Source organism: Schistocerca serialis, chromosome 2 (assembly GCF_023864345.2).
Source record: "Schistocerca serialis cubense isolate TAMUIC-IGC-003099 chromosome 2, iqSchSeri2.2, whole genome shotgun sequence".
NCBI classification, from domain to species: domain Eukaryota; kingdom Metazoa; phylum Arthropoda; class Insecta; order Orthoptera; family Acrididae; genus Schistocerca; species Schistocerca serialis.
In genome coordinates this window covers 513,821,790-513,837,486 of record NC_064639.1, presented here as the reverse complement: position 1 = coordinate 513,837,486, position 15,697 = coordinate 513,821,790, and the positions used below count along the sequence as shown (strand labels likewise).

Below are 15,697 nucleotides of genomic sequence, written 5' to 3'. Positions count from 1 at the left end.
GCTCACCTGCACGGCGCCAAACACGCATACGACCATCATTGGCACCAAGGCAGAAGCGACTCTCATCGCTGAAGACGACACGTCTCCATTCGTCCCTCCATTCACGCCTGTCGCGACACCACTGGAGGTGGGCTGCACGATGTTGGGGCGTGAGCGGAAGACGGCCTAACGGTGTGCGGGACCGTAGCCCAACTTCATGGAGACGGTTGCGAATGGTCCTCGCCGATACCCCAGGAGCAACAGTGTCCCTAATTTGCTGGGAAGTGGCGGTGCGGTCCCCTACGGCACTGCGTAGGATCCTACGGTCTTGGCGTGCATCCGTGCATCGCTGCGGTCCGGTCCCAGGTCGACGGGCATGTGCACCTTCCGCCGACCACTGGCGACAACATCGATGTACTGTGGAGACCTCACGCCCCACGTGTTGAGCAATTCGGCGGTACGTCCACCCGGCCTCCCGCATGCCGACTATATGCCCTCTCTCAAAGTCCGTCAACTGCACATACGGTTCACGTCCACGCTGTCGCGGCATGCTACCAGTGTTAAAGACTGCGATGGAGCTCCGTATGCCACGGCAAACTGGCTGACACTGACGGCGGCGGTGCACAAATGCTGCGCAGCTAGCGCCATTCGACGGCCAACACCACGGTTCCTGGTGTGTCCGCTGTGCCGTGCGTGTGATCATTGCTTATACAGCCCTCTCGCAGTGTCCGGAGCAAGTATGGTGGGTCTGACACACCGGTGTCAATGTGTTCTTTTTTCCATTTCCAGGAGTAATTATGGCAGTCCTCATTTGTACATAGATTTTTCATTTGTGCTCTTGTACACAGAATGCTTTTAAAAATATACAGTGATGGTATTGTGAGTATTTGCAGTTCTTTGAAAAGGGGCCTACAATGAGTTCTTGGAGAATTATGTGTTATGATTCGTATAGCTCTTTTCTGAAATTTGAAGATATCTGTTAAGCTTGATTTAGTTTTACCCCAGAACACTATGCCGTAAGACACGATGGACTGAAAGTAAGCAAAATACATTAGTCTAGTACAGTCTGTGCTGCATACTCTAGATAATATCCTCTATGCAAAACATGCCGAATTGAGCATGTGGGATAAGTACCTGAGATGGTCTTTCCAGCTTAAATTTTGATCAATGTGCATGCCCAAAAACTTTGTGGATTGTACACTCTCTATCTTCTTATCCATTAGTTTTAACTGGAGGTCCATATCTTGAGTTGCTTTGTGATACTGTATATAATTTGTTTTACTTAGATTATGTGTTAACTCATTAGCATTAAACCAATGTTGAATGAAAGTCAGAGATTACCTGTTTATGTCAGCTGAGAGGTGTACGCTTGTGAGGTTAAGAAGAAAATAGTGAAATGTACTGATAATATTAAGGGCAACATAGAATCACTACAGCAGTGTTTAGTAATTATAATAAATTACAGGAAATCTGTGAGACATTAGATCCAGTCTGGTGGAAAGAAATGAAATGTGGTTTGAATGCTGTAGAGGAATCCAGTATGCCTGTAAGTGTCTTGCAACCAAATTCAGATAAATATGTTAACAGTGACAATATAAGGATGTGGGGTTTAAAGATATTAAGGTTCTGTGACATAAGGATGAGAACAAAGATGATTATGCAATAAGGGGCGTCCATGCATTTTTATTCAGACTGATAACTGGGCAGGTAATTGCTCATTCCTCACTCCTTAGCCTATCCATTTTACAATTAGTCTTTTGGATGGTGGATCTGAGGAATTTCTTTTCTTATGTCTGGAGCCATGATGACTCTCTTTGTGAGGGCACATGCTCTGACACTGTAGGTCAGTATTAGTAAGGAGTTGCTGTTAGACATTACTAATTGTGCTTTTTCTGAAATCTTGTGATCCCATAAAAGGGTCCTCACTTGTTGATAGAATGCAGCTCCATTTTGCTGCCTGTTGGTGATCTTGTGTTTTATCAAATTTTCCCTGGACATTATACGAGGTTGGTTTGAAAAGCTCTCAGAACAGAATACAAAAAGAGTACTTACATCACTGAACCTTTTTTTACTTTTAAATGTGATGTCCTCGTAGATTAATGCACTTGGTCCAATGATGTTCCAGTGCCTTGATCCCATCCTGAAAATGAGTTTCCTCCAGGCCCGCAAAATAGTTATCAACTCCAGCTATCAATTCTTCGTTTGAAGTGAATCTTCATCCACCAAAAAAAACTTCCAGTTTTGGGAAGAGATGGAAGTTTGACAGAGCCATATCAGGTGAATAAGGCCAATGTGGCAACAATCCATACCTTATTTTGAGTAATTTTGCCATGGCGACGGCACATATTTTTAATCAAGAGTCACGGCACCCATCTTGAAGTTAGTATTTTTCATTTCCAATTCTTCAGTTAAAATGTGATATACCCTTTCAGATGACGTCTGGAAAGCATCAGCAATTTCACGCACTTTCAATTGGCAAACCTCTATGACCATTTTGTGTACTTTTGCAGTGATTTCTGGCCGACCACTGTGCGGATCATCATCAAAGCTCTCCCAACCAAATTTAAATTCATTTGTCCACTTGGAAACAATTGAATATGAAGGAGCATAGTCCCCAAGTGTATTCTTGAAATTGGCATGAATGCCCTTTGCTTTCATACCTTTCTTTACAAAGTACGTAATCACCGCTCGAATCTCGATTTTTTCCATCTTCGCAAATCACTAAGCAGGTACAGCAACAAAGTCACGTCACCACCACAGCTCTCTTCCAAGAGCACTGGTATGGCATGTGTTTACAGGCAATAGTCCAATGAAAATCATGTGAACAACTCGTTGCACTAGTGCTGACGTCTCATGGTGATTCCGAGAACTTTTCAAACCTCCCTCATACTTCTGAGGGATGGAAAACTGTCTACAGACTCTAGCTGGTAATTTCCTAGTTTCACACTGTACGAAACATAAAAATCACCATGTTACAAGTTGAGATTATGAAAGTTCAAGCAGTCTGAAAAACATACCAGTTGGATGTTAATAACTCAAGAGACTTACTTAAGTGTCTAGGTTAGAAGTGGTTTTAGTTTAGTAAAGAAATATTATTGTTACCAACATAAAGTCTTTACTCAAATTTTGTATACTCCTATCCTGTATAAATGGCCACTATGGTTCAGCAGGCAACACTGTCAAATTAAGAGAGCCATTATCCACTTTCAGCGAGAGTTATTCAACTTATTCTACTTCTCAGCCACGCAAAATGCCATCTTTGATGGCTAATTTCAACTAATGGTATAGTATATCTGCATGCTGAATTACTGAATGTTCTCTAATGTATAAAGTAATGAATTTTAAAAAACCTGGTGTGATTGGAGACATCCAAACCACTTTGTTCTGAGTAATTTTGTTGCTTATTGAATAATAGTACTTTCAATCACAATGATGGCATTACATGATCTTCTCAAAGATTCGGTATACTTGCTGAGTCTTCTCGTCCTTTCTGGATGTAAAGGAGAGAAATCTGCCCAGAACTATTACCTTCCTCTCTCCTAACAAGAAAAAACTGATTTTAACACATTGGTGCCCTGCCTATTATCTTTGGGTTTCATTTTTGCACCAGATGATATTTGAAAACCTGAGCACTTAAAAGTGAAAGATAGGGCAAAAACAAGACAGATATTACTGTCAAAACAGCATGCAAGAGTTAATAAGAGCAGAAAGCTAAGCACATTACATGCGGTAGAGATAGGGGAGAAGGAGGAGAGGGCTGGAATAGACAGGTCAGAAAATATAAGATAGAGAAAACTATATGGGAGTGAAGAAAGGAATGGTTACTGAGAATAAATGCCGAGACCTAAGAAATTAATGTAAATTAGACCAGGTGGGTGTTGAGAACCAAGGACATGTTGTAACATCCATTCTACCCTGCTAAGTTCTCAGAAGCTGGTGTCAGGGGGAAGAATCCAGAGGAAAAGTGTGCTGAAACAGGTACCGACATCATGAGTGTTGTGTTGTAGAGGATGCTCTGCAACAGGGTAATGTGTGTTTCCAGTATGCACCCCTCTGTCTACGGTCATTCATCCCAACTAATAACTTGATGGTAGTCATACCAATGTAGAACGTCGAACAGATTTTACACAACAGCTGCTACACAGCATGTGTTGTTTCACAGGTGGCTCTCTTTTTGACAGTATATGCTTTACCTGTTACAGGGCCGGTATAGTTGATGGCAAGAGGATGCATGGGGCAAATCTTACAGTGGGGATGGTCACAGCAGTAGGAGCCACTGGATAGGGAAACAGATGCAGAATGAGCACAGGTACTGACAAGGATATTACAGAGATTCAGGATAGGGGTTGAAAAGCTATTCTGGGTATGGTGGGCAATATTTCAGACAGAATGGATCTCATTTCAGGGCATGATTTTAGGAAGTCACAGCCATGATGAAGTAATTAATTAATACAATCAAGACCAGGATAGTATTGAGTGGCAAGAGGTGTACTCACAAGTTGTTTTATAATAGATCAGCAGTACCAGGATTGGATGTGATAGCCCTGGAAATCTGCTTCTGAACTAGACTGGTAGGGTAATTTCATCCACTGAAAGCTGAGGTGAGTATGTTGGTGTATTTCTGCAAAGAGTCGACATATGTGAAGTCCATATGGTAGGGGACATCTGACATGGAAAGGATGGCAACTGTCAATATTTAAGTACGGTTGATTGTTAGTAGGTTTAATGTGAACAGAAATTTGTAGCTGGCCCTTTGAGAGACAGACATACATATAGATAAGGGGCACAACCATGGAAACCAGTATGGCTCCTTCCTTTGCCAACCTTTTCATTGGTTGCTTTGGAGGGGGATTTTCTGGGATTCACTAGCGTTCAGCCCCTGGTTTAGATACATGGATGAAATCTTTCCTATATGGATCCATAGTGAGACTGATTTGTTAAAAAATTTCCAGTGTCTAAAATCATTCTCTCAACTAAATCTCACATAGTTCTATTTTGAATTCATGCCACTTTCCTTGAAGTTGATCTCATCCTCACCAAGGGTCAGCTGACACTTCTGTTCACATTAACCAACAACAGTACTTAGATACTGACAGTTGCCATTCTTTTCTTGTCAAACATTCCATCCCATACAGCCTAGGCATTTGAGGAAAAAGTGTTTGTTCATATGCTGACTTGTTATAGCAATACATTATAACTACCATTTCAACCTTTACTGGATATAATTATCCAACCAGCCTAGTTCAAATGAAAATTTCCTTGACCACCACACCCAGTCCTAGCACTGCTAATTCTTGAAAAAACAAGTTAAGAGTACAGTTCTTCTCACTCAACAGTTTACTGGTCTTGAATGTATTAATCAACTACTTCGACAGTGCTATGACTTTCTAATATCATGTCCTGAAATGAGATCTATTTCGTCTGAAATTTTGCCTACTACACCCAGAATACATTTTCATTGCTCTACCAATCCCTTCAATATCCTTGTCAGACCCTAAGCTCCTTCTGCACCCATTTCACTATCCTATGGCTCCTACATCTGAGACCATTCCCTTTTATTAGTTTTAAGACATGCTCTATGCACCCTCCTACCACCACCTATATCAGTCCTGCACCAGGCAAAACATTTACCATCAAAGGGAGAGCCACCTGTGAAAAGACGTCACATACCAGCTGTAATTTAAAAACTGTGAGGCCTTTTACACTAGCATGACTATAACCAAGTTATCAGTTAGGATACACTGGCATCAGCAGAGAGTGTATTTGCAAAGTATGCTATACAATGTGATGGTAGTAACTTTGGTGCTTGTTTCACCACACATGCCATCTGGATTCTTCCCCCTAACACCAGCTACTCAGAGCTCCACAAATGGGAACTGGCATTACATGTCCACCTGGCCTTATTTACATTAATTTTGTAGGTGTTAGCATTTCTTCTCAGTAACTATTCCTCTTATACTTTCTGATCTGTCTATTTTGGCCCTCCCCTCCTTCTCCCATTTCTACCACATATAATGTACTTAGCTTTCTGCTCTTATTAACTCTTGCACTTTGTCTTGTCAGTAATCTCTGTCTTGATTTTACTCTATCTTCCACTTTTAAGCTCTCAGGCTTTCAAATGTCATCTGGCGCAGTCTCCAAAAATTAGCTTTCCCTCTCATTCTGTCTGGTAAGTCTCTCCTGTCATGGGGTTCTTGGAGCTTTCTCATAGCTCTTCCCACTTCCTAAACCTCACCAGTCTTTTTTCTTCATCCCTCTTCCTTCCCCTTCAGTCCTTCTGCCAGAAGAAGGAGCAACTGGCTCCAAAAGCTTGCACATTTCCTTAACTTTTATATATGTTTTCTCCTGCTGCCCTTTGGTGAGTAGATTTTTTATCCACCCCATTATGTTATATGCTATATTAATATGGTTATGCAAATTTTATGCTAGCAGTAGAGTGAAACATCAAATAATTGACATAACTAAGGAACCAATGGCTTTTTTTTTAAAGAAGTGATTTCCATTATAATTTAACTATGTACAACTTATTCAGTGAAAGCACAAACAGTTCACAGTGTGTGGTGTACAGATCCAGTATTGGCAGTTTGCCATATTCTCTTTTGTTTCAAATCCATGGAGATTCTTCTTTGTAGTGTAATCTACCAAAAATGATGAATGAATAAATAAATGACTATAAAAGCAGCAGCCATTTTCAAAATAACAGCTTTTCCTCTAATAGTATTGTATTCAATAAAGATGGTATAAGTCCAAGCAGAATATTGCAGTTATTGATGCACAATTGTTAAGATGTTCAAAGAACTGATTTTTGGCAGCTACTTATCTTTCTCAATGAGTACTTAGATTTGTTCACATTCCTGAAGCTTCATTTTCATTGTGGGATATGGAACATCTTGCACAAATATTTGACTGGATGAGCATTATTCAATTTATTTCACATATTTTACTGATGACTAGGACAGTTATTTTCACTTTCTTATCTGATTCTTTTAATAACCTTATATAAAGTATGTTATTATTGGAGGTACAGTCGCAGGCAGACATAAAATCTAAAATTTCAAGGAAGCCTGAAAGATCACTTGTCACTGAGATTGTGCATGACAGTGAGCTACATTTTTAAGAAGATTGAATAAATAGTAATCTATAATATTATAATGTAAATAGAGGTAAAAATAAAAAAAAATATAATGTTACTTACCTACAAATTTATTGTCAGGAAGTGATTCTTGCTTTCTTCGAAAATACAGAAATATTCCAATACCAGCAACTATGACTGTTACCAAAGATGTTATTACTGGAATGATGACACCAAGGTCTTTATAAAAATGGTTGTACTTGTAACCTGAATGAATTATTAAGTCTGGCTCCACAATGGCTGCAACAACATACAGTCGCAAGAGTAATGAGAATCATAAATAATGGAGAGAGGGAGAAATCACATTATAGATCACACTAACATTCCAAAGAATAGCTTAAGTCTTGACTGTTTAAAAACACATGATCCTCCTTCAGGAACTGAAAACTTGAACAGAAAAAGGAGGAGTTAAGGCATGTGAAACAGAATGGATCACACAGAACTTCTTACAAAAGTAAATGTCATCAGTAAGTAGACTGATGAACACTTTTCTTTCACTATACTGTGTTTTGCATTAGGAATGAATATTCAAAATTATTCCTTCATTTTGTTCCTGCGTTGGTACCCTGTACATAGGACATCTTAACACTTTCAGAAAACTAAAATCAAAAATTTTTGGAAGTGAAAAGTCTAAATTTAAAATGAACAATAGCTAATGTACACTCATAAGCAACTGTATTAGAAGAGTTACTGTGTTCAATAAAGAGTGTTCCTGTCACCACGATGACTAGAGTGGGTGGCATATCACATGGCTGGAATGTGCTCATACTGTGTATTGGCCATAAGTGTGACAGTCAAGTGCATGATACATAAAACGCATATCAGTACATGTTATCATCACCAGATCATTTATCATCACCAGATCATTGGTGGTTGATGTATGGGTCATGCAGGCACTGAACTTTTGATTTGATTCTGTGCTGCAAGTATACTGTGCATACTTTGTTATGCAATAATCAATTAAAAATGTTTTGTTTGTTTCTCTGACATTTATAAACAGTGTTTTACTATCACATTTGTATTTGTTACACTTTTCAGTTGCTTATACTGTGCTGCCATTTGGGACTTATGCAGTGAACTCACTTTCCTTTTGAAATGTGTGTATCATGTTTTGTACCCACTTTGTGAATAAGACATTGTAATTTTCTTACAGTGAGAATCATGCTGTTTCACTGTGGTTCCTTTATCATATTATGGGCCCAATAATCAGTGAGTGACACGTTTTCTGTGATGTAAATGAAATGTAACATCAGGTACAGTATCAAAAACATGTGAGAAAGGAGTTTTGAGGTTTTTTCCACTATGCGCAAGTGAAAATATAGACTTAAAATAATGAAAAATGAAATAACAAGAATTACAAAGCTCAAAATCATCAAGAACTAGCCGGCCTGGAAATTTCAAGTATATACAACCTTAAGTGCCACGGTAGCTTGGGATTTCATCACAGGCCAAAAAATGAAACTAAGGTATAATGACAACATCAAAGCTACAGCAGTACAGGAATATGAAAAGGATCTTACAGAGAGGAAAAAGATGGGCAATGTAGCTCAGAAAATTATCAGAACATCAGCTGCAGAGAAGTCACTCTTCAGCTGTCATATGGACCAGACTACTTTCAGTTTGCATAAATTTGCTCCAGTAGCAATAGTACAACTTAGAAAGGATGGTTCAAGTGACATGGCTACAATAATTTACAGCTGGAAGACCTGGTACGTAGCTTGTGGGATAAAGGTGAAAACATTTTGAACTCTATGGTAATCACAAAACTATTATTGGCATTACCAACAAACAATAAATATTTTCTGAATGCATGAGAATTAACACATCCTGATCAAAAAACATTAGCAAATTGGACCTCAAGATTGTTGATAGAAGAAAAAATGTCTAAATCACAAGGAAGATATGAAGGGGAAGGCATTCCTGGTAGGTAAACAACAGAGAAATGACAATTTTAAGAATAAACTTCATCTAGAAGATAAAAATTTGAGAAAACCAAGTGAATGCTTCAAATATAATAAATGTAGTTATCAGGTAAAAGATTGCAGAAAAGTTTGCTTGAAATATAATAAACCTATTTATTATGTAGATGAGTGCAGAAATCAAGATGGGATGTCCAGATACGCAAAACTTTTTTCATCAGTACCGTATGTCACCCAGGTGATGTCACACTTGTTACGGCCACGCCGCGACCCTCGTCAAGTCATCATGATACCATCACGCAGACAACAGCCGTGCCTTGCTCTGGGGCATGCCTGCCACATGACATCACTCTATAGCTAGGCGCACTGCATCTATTTGCAACCATGCAGGGTTTTCACACCTCGTGACCACAGCATATCAATATGGCAAGCCTGACCACAACTATGACCTTCACACCGTGGTAACACAAGGAGTATCTACAACAGTGGCTGCATAGGGTAACCTGCGCTGATGCGCCATCTGTCACAATTGCCACCAACCGGGACCTGTCTACTGCACTGTGTTCCTCTGTACCCAGCTACGACCAGTGTCATAGTGGGTTACTGAGGAACAACGCCAACTCCTCAGCGGTGACACCCATGCCATGTCCTGTGACGATTGGTCAAGACACCCACATTACCGACACACCTACCATGCCGCGACACCAACTGCCATCTCTACCAGTGCCACCAGACAGTGTTCATGAACCCACACCATATACTTTACATGATTACAACAACCTCATACAGGTTCCAACCACTCACCACCAGGCAGATTACCACTGGCCACACATTGAGTTACATCTGTCACCACTACAAGTTGAGTACCCACAAACACAGTTTGCAGTCTGTGAGTGCATGATGCAGTCAGCTGGGCCACAGATGACCATGACAAGTTTTTGGTGCTTTTGAACCATCTCCACACCAATACCAAATTTATCAGCAACCTCCTGTTGCATGCACCAACCACTGACAGATACGAGACAGCAAAGATGCTCATACTACAGTGCCTGTCACATTTACCTGAACAAGAACTCCACTTAGCCATGGCTGAGATTTTGCTGGGCCATGATACTCCATCAGCACTCTGGCACAGGTTATGCAAGCAAATCAACACAAACCTCTTACCAGATCATGCACTCTGGTCAATATGGCTTCTCAAGCATAAACACTTGCATCGCCGCTGGCGCCAATGTCAACATTGGTTGCATCTACAGCCAGCCTAGGCCAGCCTGCACACTGGCTGTGCCCACAGAGACCACCATGCAGCATTCACTGCACAATGCCTGGCCAACTGACAGTCACCAAGCTGCTCTGACCTCAGCTGAGTCCTTCTACGCTGCACCCACAGCAGCCTTGCAAGATTCCACTACGGCGAGGCACCAACAATCAGATACCATGATGGACCCTGATGCTGTGTTTGTTGTGGAATGTAAAAAACCACCTACTGCATTCACGCCCAGCCATTGGTCCATGCCTAATTGCCACAATAACCCACCCAGCCAGAACATTGCACCTACTCAGCTGCACTGACTCTGCTGGTTCCACGCATGCTTCGGTGCTGTCACGCACCACTGTTGTCCACTGTGCAGCTACCCAAGTTAGTACAGTGGCGTGACACAGGTGCATCAGGTCGCTGCCCTGCTTCAATCCACCTCACTATGAAACATGACAACAATCATCATATCCCACGTCTACATTCTGACGGTGCGTGGCTCTTCATCTACGACAACCATCTTGGAGTGTACTTAATAGTCCACACAGGTGCTAGCATTAGCATGCTGCCACTCAGCTGGCACCTATCTGCTATACAACTACGCACTGCCAATGATTCAGTGATTCCCGTGATAGGCACGGTCTCTCGCACAGTTGAACTGGACAACCACACTCCTCGTCCATGGACTTTCCTCGTGGCTGACCCATAGAGCCAGTGTTGGGTGCAGATTTTTTGAGGCATTATAACCTTCTGCTGGACCTGGATAGGGCCTTACTACTACATCACAATGGCGCCATGCTGATCAATGGACTAAACAGTGACCACCTACCAATGGACAAGACTCCACTGCTTCCTCCTCTCCTACTTTTGAAACAGTGCTGGACCTCACGCTAAAGTGCCAGGCATTGTTCAATAAGCAAAACCTTGACTACTGCATACACCAACCTCCGCCACACCAATGCCAGCTAATGAGCAACTAACCAACACCTCTGCAACTGCTGGTCCGAGCTCATTGCACAACTGCACATTACACAGCTACAGCTGTCATTGCACCAGCAACAATGAGTGCCTTCTGCCTAAGATGCCGCCAGGTCTTCAGAACCACAGGTCAGTCCAGTGCCTCTTACTTCTGGTGACTATGCTCCCTCAAGTGGGCTGTGCAAAAACAGTGGTATTGCTCTCGTGAACGGATTGAGTGTAAACAATGCGTGTGGATGTTGGGCCTCACTTGCTACTCCACATCAGCCCCATAAAAAGACTAACATCATATGCAATGGTACTGTATACAGAATTAATATCACCCCCACTCCACTGGTCTAATGCCAGCCCCACTGTCTCGCCCCTCACAAACTAAAGGCGGCCAAGGAGGCAATCAAGGAACTGTTATGCGAGGGCACCATCAGGCCATCATACAGTGTGTGGGCCTCACTGATTACTGTGAGAATGAAAAAAGATAAAACGTGGTGCCTATGTGGGAACTACAGACATTTGAACGTGTGCATCATCATTGATAGTTACCATGTGCCAACTATTCAGGATTTCTCCCAGGAACTGGCAGGTGCGCCATCTTTTGTGTGATTGACTGAAAAAGAGCTTATTTGCTGATCCCGAAGATGGCAATAATTATGCTATTTGGCCTATTTGAATTCCTCTTTATGCTCTTTGGACTAAAGAACACAGCCAAGACTTGGCAACGGTTCACTGACAGCTTTTTTTTTTATCATGCCCTTTTGCTATTGTTACTTGGTCGATGTAATTATCTTCTCACAAACAGCTCAAGATGACACCGTCATGCGATATTTGACAAACTAGCAGAGCATGGTGTTGTGGTCAATGAGGACAAATACCATCTCCAACAAAAATGTGGTACATTTGTAGGCCACCTCATTGACACTTTGGGCCTCGCCCCCCCTCCCCCCAACCTGGAAAAGATAGGCCAAATCCGTAACCTACCACCATCAATGGACTATCAAGAGTTGCACTGTTTTTTAGGGGTAATTAATTTTTACTGACTGCACCTCCCCCATGCCGCAGAAACACTTCTGCCACTCACAGAGTCACTCCATGGCAAGAACATATCAGACAAACATAAGCTCACTTGGACTCATGATATGCAAGCAGCTCTCGAGAACATCAAACCCAAGTTTCCTCAGACTGCCACCTCGGCACTCCCATCGCCAGACTCCCTTATGGCTATAATGACTGATGCCAGTAACCGAGCTATAGGGATGGTGCTACAACAGGAAATCCCTGGTGCAACCTAACCACTACGGTTTTTCTCGTGGAAACTTACCAACTCCCAGGAAATGTGGTCAACCTTCGGCCATGAGCTTTTGGCAGTATATGAAGCAGTAATTCTAAGATGACATCGAGGGCAGGCTGCTTCCTATCTACAAATACCACCACCCTCTGGCTAGCACTATTAAAAACCCAGCAGCCAATACCTTCCCTTGATGATTCCGCCACCTGGACTTGATTTCACTGTATACTACAGACTACCACTATGTATGGAGAGCAGAAAACACAGTGCCTAACTACCTCTGACACTCACTGCCACATCGGCACATCTTGGCTTCAACTAACTAGCAGAGCCACAAGCAACTTACACCGACCTTCAAAAACTGCTATCTGGACACACAATGGGCCTCCAGTTCAAGCAGTGTACCTTTGCAGGCACAACCAAACTAGTTTGGTGAGATGTATTCCATGGTAGGCAATGACCAGTCATCCCACCAAAATTCAGGAAGACAGTTTTTGACCTCGTCCACAACTTGCCCCATATCAGAGTACACCCAACAGTGAAACTAATAATGGAATGTTTCATTTGGACTAACATTACACAGGACTGTGCTGCATGGACAAGACCCTGCATCCAATGCCAATGGGCCAAGACAGGATGTCACACCCAACCACTCTTCAGGAAATTCCCCATCCCAAAGGGCCATTTACAACATGTTCACATAGACCTGGTGGGGCTACTCCCAGATTCAAACACATACAAGTACATCTTGTCAGCCATCGACAGGACAACTTGATGGGTGGAGGCCACACCTCTGACTGATTTCTCAGCCCACACCATCAACCAAGCATTCATCACACTATGTATTGCACGCTTGAGCTATCCAGAGTCCCTGACAACTAATCAAGGCTTGCAGTTTGAGTTGGCCCTGTTCTCTGAGATCTGCTGCCTCTGTGGGTGCCACAGGTTCGACACGACAGCCTACCGTCCTTGATCTAATGGACTTGTGGTACAATGGCACCACACACTCAAGACAGCACTAGTATGCCACAACCAGGAGTGGATGCAGGTGCTCCCTTGGGTGCTGCTGGGCATACAAGCTGCCTACAAAGAGATCTGGATGCCTCACTGGCAGAGGTGCTCTGGGGGAACTAATCACCCTCCCAGCAGAGTTCGTATCACAAACCCCCGACCCCATGGGTTTCAACCTGCCAGACATAGTAAAACATGTCAAGGACCACTTCCACCACATCCACATCCCACCGCAATCCCACCACCCCAAACTAACCATGTCTGTGCACAAGGACCTAAAATCGTATACACATGTCATGCTTAGGATTGACACTGTCAAACCTGTCCTCCAGCCTGCATAAAGTGGTGCGTACAAGGTGTTGAAATGAGGGCCAAACACATTTAATATATTGCAAGCTGGAAAAATGACAACAGTGTCACTGAATTGCCTAAAACAGGCATGGGCATTACCAGAGACACTCGGTGTTTACCCTCCACCGGCTCCAACTCCAGTCCCCTCAAGCCAATTTACAGTCATCCTATACCTGCAAGACTACCTCCCAGAAGACATTTCTGTATCACTGCAGGACTCACTACTTGCGGTTAGGGCCAAATTTGACAATAGGCAGTCAAGCTACGGCATAGTCTCAACATCATTAGAGCACTCCACACCCCTTCCACCTACAATCAACACAGCAGGTCTGAAATCCACTCTTTCTTCGGATGACTACCTACTCGTGTTGGCCCCAGACCACTTCATAACTATGGCTGCCACCCTGCACACGACCACTGTGGACCAATCAGTGGATGACGCACCACCAGCCACCAACACCTCAATCGACACTGCCACCGCCCCATTGGCACTGCACTGACATCACGGGCCAGCCACCAATTACAGCTGTCCAGGGACCGGGCAGACTAAAATATGTCAGCCCTCACCATTGCCAGCAGGACAATGTATCACAATGTACACCAATCACTGTGCTCTGCCCTTGTGTGTGTGTGTGTGTGTGTGTGGGGGGGGGGGGGGGGGGGGGTTTGCCTCTGGGGACGTAGTAGAGCCACTAACTCTACACCCCCCCTCCCCCCTCAATAATATTGCTTCCCTATTGCAGTTAGAACAACTGTATCTTTGCCAGATCAGTTCTCTGTAGTACATGCTCTATGCTAAATGCATTGTGTATAAGCTGTGAGAATAAAAGTATACATAGTAAATGACAGGAGTGTGAGTGATCATTTATCATCACAATTACCATGCCTGCTCCTCACTACTTACAAACTGTTACCAATCGAGATCTACAAACTAAGCCCCCCAAATTGCAGATGAGATACACATTGTTGATTTCAAGCCCTCTTTGACCTGTCTGAGCAGATTCAAGAAATCATACAGCGTACAGTATAGGAAGTCACAAGACAACACTGTTTACTGCAAATAAAGGTGTAGAGGAGATGCCATTAATTCATGGCTCACATGAAGAAGAAGCTAGCTTCTGACCCCACACCTGCTGTCTTATGCCCATCAATCACGTTTTGTGAAAGAATTGTGAGGAAACCACACTTTATCATTTCACGATGAGAAAAGGCAGACTGTTGTGCAACTGATTAATGCTATGACACATTCGTATACAACAATGACAGTGATAACTATGAGTGCATCACTGTTTCTGCAGCTTTATGTCTGTCTTCATGGATTTCAAGGCATTTAGGACCAAAACTAAAAAGGACTGTTTAATGGTAAAAATCTTATAATTGACCTATCAGAATCTGGAAAAATAGGAAAGAATGGTTTTTAACATTTCATTCAAAATGATTTCCAACCTATTGCAGAAATTAATTCATTCCTTTTGTTGCACTCTTGGTCTGAACATAATGATAAGTCTGTTTTCCAGAAGGACAACAAAAAGACTGTTGACTTTTCAGATTCCATACAGAACAACCAATGTGACTCTTCATAAATAATTTTTTTTTGACTGTGGAAAATATTTTTAAGGAAACTGTCGGACAGTATAATTTCTGATAACTATGTGTCATTTGAGGTTATCAGGTCTTCAAGTGCAGTCTTTTGTCCATTATTAGTTTGAATTAACACATTTTACAAATTGCTTTAAGTTCATCTGGTATACAGCACAAAAAGCAGAGCAATGGCCAGAACCATTTCTTAC

General features: G+C 42.3%; 1 protein-coding gene across 1 annotated transcript in view; it reads right to left on the bottom strand.

Moving 5' to 3' along the window:
- LOC126456165 (Down syndrome cell adhesion molecule-like protein Dscam2) overlaps window positions 1–15,697 on the bottom strand; it is a 358,605-nt gene that overhangs the window by 62,212 nt on the left and 280,696 nt on the right. The window contains exon 20 of the mRNA XM_050091919.1: window positions 7,175–7,351. Coding sequence (XP_049947876.1) covers window positions 7,175–7,351 — 177 coding nt within the window. The remainder of the gene's footprint in view (window positions 1–7,174; window positions 7,352–15,697) is intronic.